The sequence below is a fragment of the Mastigoproctus giganteus genome, chromosome 3, assembly GCF_048544385.1.
Source record: "Mastigoproctus giganteus isolate SK-2022 chromosome 3, ASM4854438v1, whole genome shotgun sequence".
Lineage (NCBI taxonomy): Eukaryota > Metazoa > Arthropoda > Arachnida > Uropygi > Thelyphonidae > Mastigoproctus > Mastigoproctus giganteus.
In genome coordinates, this window is record NC_143577.1 from 247,165,309 (window position 1) to 247,178,718 (window position 13,410).

Sequence of the window (13,410 nt, forward strand, 5' to 3'; positions counted from 1 at the left end):
CCAAAAATTTTACCTACTACTTTGCATTGATTGTTTTATTTCATTAGCATTCTTCTACTCTGGTTCATACTATCAGATTAGCATTCTTCATAGTTATAGTAATAGTCGATGGAGGCATATTCATAACCCATATTCACACATTAGGGCGGCTTTCATCAGATTCCATCCTCTGAATATTGCACTACGATTCAATTAACTACTTTTACCAGACGTGGCGTGTCTTTATTCTATTAAATTAAAAACTTTATAACACGAATGGGAAAAAACTGCACACGGCTATCACTATTATTATTATTTAATTTATTAATAGCACAATTAATAAAAAAAAATTGTTAGCGTAATAAATTTCCAACATGTGTAAATAGCGTAAACAACAACCAACTGAATGCTTCACCACATGGACCTTTACTTCCACGTATCCACGAGTGGTTACTTTGAGGGCAGGAATCTTTCTCGTCTCTGATACAAATGCACTAATTGCTGATTGGCTCAGATTGTCATAAATCACACGAACAGTGCACAATGCATAGCACAGTATGATGCCGATAAATTTTGTCTAATGATTTTAAACTTTCAATTTATAAAAAAAAATTGCTAAAAAAAAATAATAAATTTAAAAAATAAATAAATAAAAATGGCGTTGTGGTTAGTGATCAGCGCCATTGTGAATCGGTGCAAATCTGACCAGCACAAAACGAGGACTACCTGTATATATAAATAAAGAGATGCATGTAACTTTACTGCTGATGTGCAAAGTCTCCACAAAACTGACAATGATGTCTTTCGTAATAAACTTTGAGTATTAAAAAGTTAAGATTTTCACATCTTCTCAAAGCGAACCAGAATATGCAATAAGAACAAAAAGTTTCGCCAGCTGGAGTTAAAATAAGAACTTCAGTTTTACACAATTAACACCATTTGTAATTAAAGCAAAAAATTAAAAAAACAAAAGCACCTTCTTAAAAAAAAAAAAAAAAAGGCAAAGCATCAGACCAAATCATTTAGAAGATATAAAAACAATTACGATATAATTAAGATACAAAAACTCTTACCAGACAATGATAACTCCAGCTTGGATTGTTGTGATAAAATGGTTTGTCCGCCACCAACCTTTAATGCTGCAAAGTAATCAAATGACTTTTCGTTAAAAATACTATAAACAATTCAATATCTTTTATTCCATAAAAAGGAAATTCATTTTGCATACTCTTCAGTGCTAGTTTTACATTTTAAAGTAAATCTACTATAACAGTAAGAATTATGGTTATATGCTTTTTGATTTTGCATCCGTATCAGCTACAATTTATAACCTATGGTGGGAATTTATAAGCAAATATATATATATAAGAAATTATTGTTAAAAATGTAGAAAAAAAGAGAATTAGAAAAGTGTGATCCACTGCTATCTGTCGGGCTAACTGTTATTCTGACGGTTTGCTGCTAAATTTAACATAAATTGCATATATAACTTTAAAGCATTTTAATTTATAATTTCAGTAATTTGAACCTAGATAAACTGACAAATAGCAAACAGAAACAGATAGCCTTAGCCAATTACTGATAGGATGTATTGAATAGTGCTAGCTCTAGAAAACATACCATTGAATGTATCCTTTTATCAGTAATTAACTTCATTATCATCTTATTTTATATTATTTTATTATATATTATGTGTTTAATTATAGGGTATAACGATGAAGTCCAACTTAGGTTAACTAAATACTTTGGCCTTATGTGCTATAGGTATACTTTTACTCTGAATACCTATATTCCAATTATATTTCATTTGTCACTTGATTCCCATGATACATTATATACTGTAATATAAACTTATATATATATACTGTATATACTGTATATATACACGGTATTGCCATAAATACTGTCACAAAAGTAAGACTCCCGTAAAAATAGAAAATGATAAATGATATCACAGAGCTGTGGATTTTGCATCACGTGTAGTACAGTCAGTCCTCGTATAACACGTGTTTACATTACACGAATTCGATCATACGATTTATAAATAGGGGAACGATATCTTATATAACACGAACCGAATTCGCTTATGCACGATTTGCCTTTGTGTTTACAACTTAACGCAGAATCACCCCAACCGAACGCAACACGATAGGAATGAAGAGAAGATTTTGAAAATGTATTTGTTTTTTATATCAGTGAAGGGGAAACACATTTCACCATAATAACGTAAAAACCAACACAATTCCAGCTATCGGTATTATCGCAAATGCAGTTAGATCGAGTTTACTACCAGTTTATAACAGATTCCACTAGCAGAAACGTAACTGGAAATTGTTTTTGTTTTATAGTAGTAACCCCTAAAAATGTGAGCTAGTGAGGTGTTAGTGTGTCTCTCACTTTACGGTTTTGTTTGTTCAGTTGCTCCATGCGCGCAGCTTTGTTTATGTGTATCAAGCGTGCCTCCTCATTTTGTAATTGTGTTTTATTCCCTAAAAATTAGTAAAATACTTAAAAGGTGTGAAAAGGAAGCGTCCTGGTGAAGACACTGCGGATTCAGAGAGAAAAAGAAAAGCAATATCAATAAACAGAGGCGGACTGGATCAAAAATTCTTACCCGGGAAAATTTGTAGTGGCCTCATACTAGCGTTTATGGCCAAAATCACACTGGACTCCAGCCCACCGGGGTTTCCCCTGGTAAGGCTTATGGCCAGTCTGCCTCTGTCGACAGAGAAAAAATATGAAATTGTGAAACGCTTTGAGCGAAATGAAAGACCATACAATATTGCACATGCTACAGACCTAAATGAGGCAATGCCGAGAATTACAAAGAATGCAGAGAAAATAAAAACAACTTTCACAGCAGGAACAACTCAAAGTGTAATTAAAATCCATTAGATTAAGACACAAAGAACTGGAAGAGATGGAACGGTTGTCATCTGTTTGGATAGGAAATCAAACAAAAAACAAGTTTGCTTATGATAGAAGCAAAGGCATTAGCAATATTTTATTACGTAATAGTCGTAATAAAATACTTACGTATTTTATTACGATTATTTATGGCGTTTGGTAATGTTTTGGTTACAAATGTATGTTCAATCTTGGGTGGTCAGCACCTAACCCTATTTTTCCCATAGGGCCTGTTGTTCATATTGCACGATTTTGCATTGCACGAGGGTGTCTAGGAACACAACTATCGTGCTTTACGAGGACTGACTGTACTAATGTATGGTTTTCTTTAACAGGTATCATCAACTAGTAAAGGAAGCTAGTGAAAATGGAATGGGGAGATAAAGAAAGCAGGACTACTGTCATAGTTCTTCATAAGGCAGCACATGATGCACTTACAATTTTCAAACTTCTGAAACCACTTGGAATAAGCCGAAGATTTGTCTACAGGGCAATTGATAGGTACAACGAACAACAGAATTGATGATAGACCCAGGTCCGGCCACCCAAGAACTGTGAGGGCCCTTGCAGCTTTCAAGGTGGTGGAGAACAGAATTCGAAGGAATCCCCTACAAAAACAGAAAATCATGTCCAGAGAAATGTGAATATCACCAAAATCGATCACGCATAATCAAAAGTGATCTAGGAATGAGTGCCTACCGCAGGAGAACAGGACAGTTACTAACTCCAGCTGTGATGGAACAGAGGCAAAAAAAGATCAGAGGCACTGCAGCATCGGTACACAAAAAGGGGTCATCATCCAGCATCAGTGATGGTTTGGTGGAGAGTCTCCTACCAAGGTGTAACAAAGATGCATTTTTGTGTTCAGGGGATGAAAACCAGTGCAAGGGTGTACCCCTCATGTTATTGTTGTTATTGTTATTTTGGTTTTTAGGAGCATTAGCAACTAAGGCCATATTGCTCCGGGAATATGCGGTGGTCATTCCCTGACCTTTCCGCATCCTCCGTATTTGGTGGTGACGGGCTCGAACCCCGGTCTAATCAAGAAGCGTGTGCTACGCACTGCTGCTCCTTCCCACCTGGCTACGGAGGCGCCTACCCCTCATGTGTGAGACCCCTCAATCAGACTCTCTTCAATGGGCACCACTGGATCTTCCAACAGGACTCAGAACCTACCTACAAGGCAAAGATCACCCAAACATGGCTGACAGAGAATGTGCCTGAGTTCATCAAGCATGCCGAATGGCCTCCTGCAAGCCCAGATCTTAATCCACTTGATTACCGTTTGTGGGCTATTTTGGAAGGATTGGTCTGTGGTAAAAGGCATGCCACATTGGAGAGCCTGAAGAGATCACTGGAACATGCTGTGGCCAATTTCCCGCTGGATGTTGTACGTACTTCTATTGATGAATGGCCAGAACATTTGAGATCTTGTGTAAAAAAACAAGGGGGGTATTTTGAACTAGTGTTGTGTTGCTTCATTTGTTGAGTGTTCAAGAATAAACCCAGAGAGTTTGAGTTCCTGTGTCTTTTTATTTTGTGATTACATGCAGTAACACATGTGACAGTATTTTTGGCAGTACTGTGTGTGTGTGTGTGTGTGTGTGTGTGTGTGTGTGTGTGTGTGTGTGTGTGTGTGTGTGTGTTCCTTGCAATAAGAGGCAGCTTCCTGCATTGCCAAATAAATGCATTAATGGTTCTTACCACTACATCAAAATTTGTCATTTGGTGTTACATGCTTTTGAGGAACATTAAAAGGTGATATAATGCAATCTTTAATTTTAGTAACAGACAATCATGGAGATGGATTAAGGATTAGAGATAAATAAAGAAATTTAATAAAGCAGGAACTGGTAAAATTAAAACCAAAGATAATGCGAGAAACTAAAACACATTATATCCTCATTAAAATGAACTTACCGTGAGCCATTAACAACTAATATGCTTTCTCTTATAGTCAGAGTGCAGTAGTACCATACCATAAGAAAATGAAGAACAGCATCCAGCACTCTAAAGAAACATTTTTAAAATTAGTAAAACAGATAAAAATGTAGTATGAAATTTTTATAAATGAAAAAAAAATAAATAATAAAATAAAATAGAATTGTTAATAATAGCTTTAAGAAGTTATATTAATTTATTAAACAACCCATCACTGCTAAATACACCAAACTGGAAATTAAACATAGTAAGAACATTTTAGAAAATGGCCATCATAATTAAAAATCAGTCCGGTCTTATTTCTTGCAAATAGGAGTCTACTGCTCCATGCATATATTCTTTGATAACACTCAGATTTCTAGACAAGATCACATATTTCATTAGGGATTATCTTAACTTCTAATCTCTCTTAGTATAAGCATATCACGTCACAATTAGTGCTTCCTCTAAATCAGCGTTTCCCAACCGGGGTCCACATGTACCCCAAAGGACCATAGAAGCTTTGAGGGGGTCCACAAGAAAAAAAATTGTATTTCGGGGGTCCATGATATGAGCTAAGAGGTTCATGATAAAATATTATAAATAAAATAATTTGTTAAATAACAATAATAAGAAAATAAACTAATGTCATAGAAAAGTCCAGAAATTCTCAGTTAGAAGATACTCGTATTTTCTGGAACATTCTTTAGTTGACGCAAAAAAAAAAAATAAATAAATAAAAAATTTCTTTCCATAGAAAATTCTCGAAGAAGAAAACATTATTTAAGCACCGACTAATCTAGAAAGAGTCAGTCAGTCAGAGGCGGTCATTTCATTCTATAGTGAGTAAACAATAGATTTCATGGTGAAATCTATTATTTGTGTTATTGAAAGTTATTGTTCTAGTGAACTATATATCCATTAGTACCTACAAGCATTTCCAACATTAAATATTTGAGGTTAATAATATTATTATTGTTTTCAGATTACCCATGGCTCATGCAAAGAAGGAAACAAGACAATATTTGACTGAATATCTGTCGTATGGTTTTATTGAATCACCAGAGAATATCACAAAACCAATGTGTCTTATATGTATGACTGTGCTGTCTAATGATAGCATGAAGCCAAGTAAGCTTCGTCACCATTTGGAGACAAGGCACAGTGAAAAGTAAAATAAACCAGTGGAGTATTTCTGAAAACTACGAGACAATTTTCAAGAAAGAAACAAATTGGATCAGATTTTAGTAAACAAGAAAGCAATAAAGATAGCGGTATATTAGCATCATATGAAATCAGCAAAATGATAGCAAAATCTGGAAAGCAACATAGCATTGGTGAAACTGTCATCTTGCCTTCGATATCAGTTGTAATTTCAACAATGTTAAAAACAATGCATGTGAAATTACCGATAACCTTCCTTTGAGCAATAACACAATATCCAGACGCATTGATGAAATGTCTGAAGATGTAGAAAATCAACTTATTGCTCAATTACGAATGAAACAGTTTGCAATGCAACTCGATGAATCAACTTTGATGGGCAATGAAGCACTTTTATTGACATATGTAAGATATATGGGTGATAATCAACTCAGAGGAAATGCTTTTTGCAAGATTCCTCAAATCAAAACAGATACTAAAGGTGAAACAATATTTAAGGAAGTCCAGTCTTATTTTAGAGAAAAAAAATATTCCACTCGAAAATTTAATGGCTTGTGCTACTGATGGCGCTCCTTCCATGATCAGTAGGTACAGAGGGTTTATCACTCATTTAAAAAATGCATTGCCAAAAGTATTTTGCATACATTGCGTGATTCACTGCCAACATCTGTTTGTTTGTTATTTGGTTTTTAGGAGCATTAGCAACTAAGGCCATATTGCTCCGGGAATATGCAGAGGTCATTCCCTGACCTTTCAGCATCATCCATATTTGGTGGTGACAGGCTTGAACCCTGGTCTAATCAAGAAGTGTGTGCTACGCACTGCTGCTGCTGCTTCTGCCCACAGAGGTGCCCCTGCCAACATCTGGTGGCGTAGAGATTGAGTGGACGTCTTCATGAAGCCTTAACTCTTGTAATAAAAGCTGTCAACCTCACTAAGGCTAATGCTCTTCAAGATTATCTCTTTCGCAAATTTTGTGATGAAAATGAAGAAGGATTTGACCGTCTTGTACTGCATACAGAGGTGCGATGGTTGTCTAAAGGCAATTGTCTTCATCGCTTTGTCGTCCTTTGGGACAGTATTGTATCATTTCTAAACAAAAAGGAGACTGGAAAACAGTTGGTTGCCATGAAAACAGACATATTTTATCTCTCAGATGTGTTTGAAAAACTGAATTCTCTTAATAAGCTGCAGCAAGGACATAATTGTGATTTAATATCTAGCAAAGAAGCCATTAATGCATTCCTAGGAAAACTCAAACTGTACAGTCTTAATATCTCACACAGTGCGTTTGACCAGTTTCCAAACCTTGCTTCAGTTAGCAGTGATTTAAAATATGATGATTGTGTTGTGTATGTTGATCATTTAAAAAAAATTTATGAATACATGCGAGTTCGGTTCAAGGACCTACTAGAACTGAACATCCCAGATTGGATGCGGATTCCATTTGAGATAAATGTTGCTGACGTTGAAATTGATTTAAGAGGAACTTGTTGAATTGCAGTCTGATGAGACAGTCGGAAGTCTATTCAAAAAAGGAAAGCATGATGTATGGAAGAATAGTGACATTGCATGTAAATATCTGCTTTTATGGGAGAAAGCTAAAATGTACGTCATTGTTTTCCCATCATCTTATCTTGTGGAATCTGGCTTTAGTCGTGTAACACAGTTGTTAACAAAAAATCGTAATCAACTTGATATAGCAAAAAGAGGTGATCTTCATCTGACTCTCACAAAATTGGAGCCAGATGTTAAAATGCTGCTAAAATCGAAACATCAGCTACAAGGATCTGATTAGTAGGGCCTATTTAATGGGATCCTATTTAATAGCTTAGGAATAAATTTATATATGTTGTTTGAAATAATATTTTTTAAAATTTTTTTTTTACTAATTCTGTCATTACAAGTAAAAATATGTTTCAATTTTCAAAATTTGTAATTTACATTTTTTATATTATATTGGAATTGTTTAATATTAGCTTTTACTAACCTACAAATAAATATTTCATTTAGGAATTTACATATGCGTATATGGAGGTCCACATACGTAAAGTTAGGACTCAGGGGGGGTCCACAAGCAATGAAAGGTTGGGAACCCTTGCTCTAAATCAAAAAAACTGGGTTTTCTTTTTTAGCTCTAGGCATTACTTTTCCTCTAAACAACTACTCACATACAAAAATTAATCTTCAGAAATTCAAATCTAATATCAACAAGTATTTTCTGTCTTCTGTCTACCATGGAATACTGTTCCCACATCTGGGGGTGGTGCCCCCAAAACCTCCCACAAGCTTCTTGACTCCATCCAAACAAGGGCAATCATTAATTAATTCTTACAAAGTCTCTCAACTATTGCCTCAGCCATTCAGTTTCTACTGCATGCTTTTACTATAGATACTTCCACATGTTCTGATCTTCTGGATTGGCATCTGTAACACCCTTCCAAAGAAGAGACTGTATACATGCTACAAGCAGTCAGTATCCATTCACTGTCCAACTCCAAACTGACAATCAACTTTTCCTCTTCCTCATTTATCCTTCTACTTCTGTTTTCTAGACCAACCTTTCTTCAAATGTATTTCCAAAAAAATTACAATCTTCAGAAATTCAAATCTAATATCAACAAGTATTTTCTGTCTTCTGCACTGTGTCAACCCACACACACAGTACTAGTACTACAAATTCTAATACTTTTCATATTTGAAGGTGTCATAAAAAAAATAGCATTATTATTATTATAGGGGAGCACAATTATTCCAGTAGTTACAATGCTGGACCAGCAATATCATGGACCTGAGTTTGAATTCCAATACAAAAAAAAAAAATTTGCAAAAGTCACTTCATCAGATCTACCTCCTCTAAGATCAAAGTGACAGCTGAAACAGTGGTGCCATCTAGTGTTGCTCCCAATAACTACCACCCACCACCTGATGCAACAGCCAAAGCTAAACAATTCCACCTCCACAGATGGATGAAGATGGAAAGTAGAAATATTGAATATACTGCATTGAGTGTGGTGCAGAATAAAGTTACTCTCATTCAGGCCTTAGGCAAAGGGGTAGGTTCAAAAAGTGGAGGAAAGTCTCCCAAGGAGGATAGTGGCAAGTGGCTACCACAAGGGGAGGACAAGACCATCTAGCCCAACCAACTGGAAGTGCTTCCTGTGCAACTGCGCTAGTGACCAACCAGGAAAGGAAAGTAAGTCAACTCATGAAATGAAGAATCGAAATGAATACATTCATTACACAAGCATACTATGAAGTAATGAAGACAGAGACTGACATGGCAATGTATAAGATAAAAGAGTTGGGAACAATTCCAAACACAAGTGGTTGGAATGGTTCCCAACTGTTCAGGTCGCCGAACAGCAAATAGCAGACCATCATCATGAAGAACCTAATAGCGCCTTCAACCTTAGAAAAAAAAACCAAGCAGTATATGAATGATCAACTACAAAGAACACAAGTACAACCAAACTAAAACTGGAGGAGGAACACCAAGTACAACAACCACAACCCAGGGCAGTCAAAGTGGAAACAGACAAGGTTGCGATATCCAGAATAGAAAAGTGGAAGAAGGCTCCAGAACTCAAGGGCATGGATCCCACAAAGTTCCACACCATCTCGAAACAGAGACCCAGCAGAATCCTGTGGCAAGTCACAGACCAACTCAATTGGTGAAAAATACCAGACTACCGCAAAAACAATGAAGTAACACCTAGATACACAGCCATTTACTGTGCCACTGTAGCAGCCCCAAGGATGAACGGAAGAGAAACCAGAGATTAACAGAAAACAAAACACAAAGACAAGGAACTACCAGCCTGGGAAAGAAGGCTACAGCACAAGACAGAAGAGCTGAGAGTGAAGATTGGGCAACTGATCCAGTACCAACAGGGTAACAGAAGTAAGAAGTGATTGGAAAAGTGAAGATCATCCTTAAGAAGGACGACAACATCCACAGCAAACATGAGAGCCATAATTAGCGGATCAAAGAATACCTGGACACTCTTAAGCAGAACCTCCTTGCACTCAGTAAGAGACTTCACTGATATGGTAGAGTGCCCAGAGGAAAACAAATGGATATTTGACGAAAACCAGAGGGCCTTCTACAGGAACACTGGACAACAGGAGAAGGGGGCAATGGACCTCCCCAACCAGAAGAGTTTTGTGGATAACCTGTGGAATGACAAATTAGCCATAATGGCATTCCCCCCCGGATAGACCTACAACAGAAGAAAACCAAGGATGTGCAAGAGATGACAGAATGAGAGATTCAAGAGGAAGAAGTTACAATGTTCAATCAGGAAGTCCCACAACTGGCAAACTCCAAGAATAGATAACATTCAAAACTACCAGTACAAGAAGTTCAGCTGCGCGCACACACACGATAATAAGACACCATGACACAATCCCAGTCTATGACTCAAGGGATCATCTACCTGAAGGCTAAGGACAAAGGTACCACAAACCCAGCAAAGTACAGACCAATCACCTGTCTCTAAACAATGTACAAGATACTGACCACTGCATATCAGACTACTTGGAGAGCCAGAACATGGACAAGCAGCAGAAGGGTTATAAGCATATGAGCAAAGGATACAAGCAGCAACTGACCACCAATGTGGCAGTTATGGAGCAAGCCTACAAGAAGCACCACTACCTGTACATGGCCTACTTCGACTACTGCAAGGCCTTCAACTTCATGCCACATAGATGGCAGATAGAGACACTGAAGATCTACAAAGTCAATCAGACACTGACAGACTTTCCAGAAGCAACCATGGCAAAATGGAGGATCACTATCAAGGTCAAGAACATTACAACCAGGCCAATCCCCATCAGAAGAGGAATCTTCCAGGGAGATGCTCTGAGCCCACATTGGTTCAAGTACAGATATACCTTAAAAGAACAGAGGAAAGAGAACAACAACAAATACAGATATACCTTAAAAGAACAGAGTACAGATATACAGTAATACCCCGAAGTTACGCGATAGGTGGGTCCGACGAAAATCGCTTAAGTCGAATTCGCGTAAGTCGGGGTACAACTTTGCATATAAATACATGTAAATTTTGTTTTATTGGGACCAAGGACTAAAAACTAGTTTAGAAGAAAAATATTAATAAAATTGCAGTTCTTTATACATATTAATACAAAATATGTATTAAAAAATAAATGACTTACTTAAAAAAGTTATTCCGATGTCGATGGCTTCATAAAATCTAACAAATTCGTCTGACAACACAGCGCCTTCTTTTTTTCACGCAGAATTTCTTCGTAGCAAGCTAATAATTTTTTTATTCCTTGCTTTGTAGCTATAACGCGTTCTTCGTTGGAGTCTATGTTTTCTAAAATTTTTAAGCCCTTTTCAATTGAGCTGAGACCTTCTGTCAAGTTTGCAATTGTCATGTGCTTTTCTCCGTTGCCTCATTTAGGCCTGTAGCTCTTGCAATATCACATGGTCTTTCATTTCGCTCAAAGCGTTTCACAATTTCATATTTTTTCGCTATCGACAGAGGCGGACTGGCCATAAGCCTTGCCGGGGAAACCCCGGTAGGCCGGTGTGATTTTGGCCATAAACCATAGTATGAGGCCACTTTATATTTTCCCGGGTAAGAATTTTTGACCCAGTCCGCCTCTGTTTATCGATAATTGCTTTTCTTTTTCTCTCTGAATTTGCAGTGTCTCCACCAGTACGCTTCCTTTTCACACCTTTTAAGTATTTTACTCATTTTTAGGGAATAAAGCACAATTACGAAACGAGGAGGCACGCTTGATACACATAAACAAAGCTGCGCGCATGTAGCAACTGAATAAACAACACCATAAAGGCAGAGATACACTATTAACACCTCACATTTCTAGGGGTTACTACCATAAAACAATAAAAATCCAGTTGCGTTTCTGCTAGTGGAATCTGTTATAAACTGGTAGTAAACTCGATCTAATTGCATACTGATAGCTGGAATTGTGTTGGTTTTCACGTTATTATGGTGAAATGTGTTTCCCCTTCACTGATATAAAAACCATAAATACATTTTCAGAATCTTCTCTTCATTCCTATCGTGTTGCGTTCAGTTGGGGTGATTCTGCGTTCGACTGTGCCATTTCTTGTAAATACAAAGGCGAATCGTGCATAAGCCAATTCGGTTCGTGTTATATTATAAGATATCGTTACCGTATTTATAAATCGTGTATGATCGAATTCGTGTAGTGTAAACACGTGTTATACGAGGACTGATTGTATATGGCTTGACCGACGCGATCCATTTCTCTCGTGAAAACGATGCAATTTCCAACAAAAGTTGAGCACGAATTCGAACGCATACATATAAATATGACAGTTGGAATACAAATTCTTGTATATGCAGCTCATGCGCAGCAAAGTTGAATTTTGTTCATCTTTCGCTCTCACTCTCCGCCGTCGCACCGTATATCGATAACATATGAAAAACGACCTTGAAGATAATGGGCGGCAGTGTTGCCAAACGAAAAAATCAAGAACCGCGTAACTCCGAGTTCGCGTAAGTCGGGGTATTACTGTACCTTAAAAGAACAGAGTACAGATATACCTTAAAAGAACAGAGGAAAGAGAACAACAACAAGTACAGATATACCTTAAAAGAACAAAGGAAGAACCTGTACACTATGCTGAAACCAAGAATAAAGTCCAACAGCTACTCCAGATCACCAGAGAGTTCAGCACTGACATCAGGATGCAATTTGGCCTATACAAATACAAGACTAATGGGTGCACAAAGGACATCCAGTTGGCTGAAACTACCAGCTGAAGAACAGTGAAGAGATTGAAGCCATAACAGAGGGAGAGATCTACAAATATCTGGGGATGATGTAGGCTCATCAGTTAGAACACAAGGAGATAAAGGGCCACCTGACTGAGAAATATCATTTGTCAGAGACTAAGCCTGCTAAAATCAGCTGAATGGTGGGAACATAGTCACAGCCATAAACACAATCGCAGTACTAACATACTCCTTTGGGATCATAGATTGAACCAATACTGAGCTGGAGGAGATTATGAGATCTATCAGGATAATGATGACTAAGAGCCATCGAGAGACTGACCATAGCCCGTAAGGGGGGAGGGGATTGACTGACCCTACTGAACAAAAGAAGAGGCAGAGACTACAATAACCATCAAGACCACATAGATAAGATAGTCTCCAACACATGGCTCAGAAATGGCTCAGTTCTTCCCTGAGACCAAAGGATTCGTGCTGGCCATCCGAGACCAAGTAATCAACGCTAGGAACTACAGGAAATATATTGCCAAGGATCCTGGAGTGACAGATGACACATGTCGATGATGCCACCTGGCCCCAGAAACAATTCAGCACATCACTGTGGAATGCAGGGTTATCACCTAGTTGATGTACACGCTCAGACATGACCAGGTCACCATGATAATACATTGAAAGC

The 13,410-nt window shown here is 37.4% G+C and overlaps 1 protein-coding gene across 3 annotated transcripts in view; it reads right to left on the bottom strand.

The window, feature by feature from the left end:
- The window catches only part of LOC150089005 (transmembrane protein 120A-like), a 118,838-nt gene that overhangs the window by 54,955 nt on the left and 50,473 nt on the right, over positions 1-13,410 (bottom strand). For all 3 annotated transcript variants that reach the window (XM_090370996.1, XM_090370997.1, XM_090370998.1), the window contains 2 exons: positions 4,807-4,896; positions 1,053-1,118 (listed from right to left, as the gene is read on the bottom strand). In XM_090370996.1, coding sequence (XP_090227122.1) covers positions 1,053-1,118; positions 4,807-4,896 — 156 coding nt within the window. The remainder of the gene's footprint in view (positions 1-1,052; positions 1,119-4,806; positions 4,897-13,410) is intronic.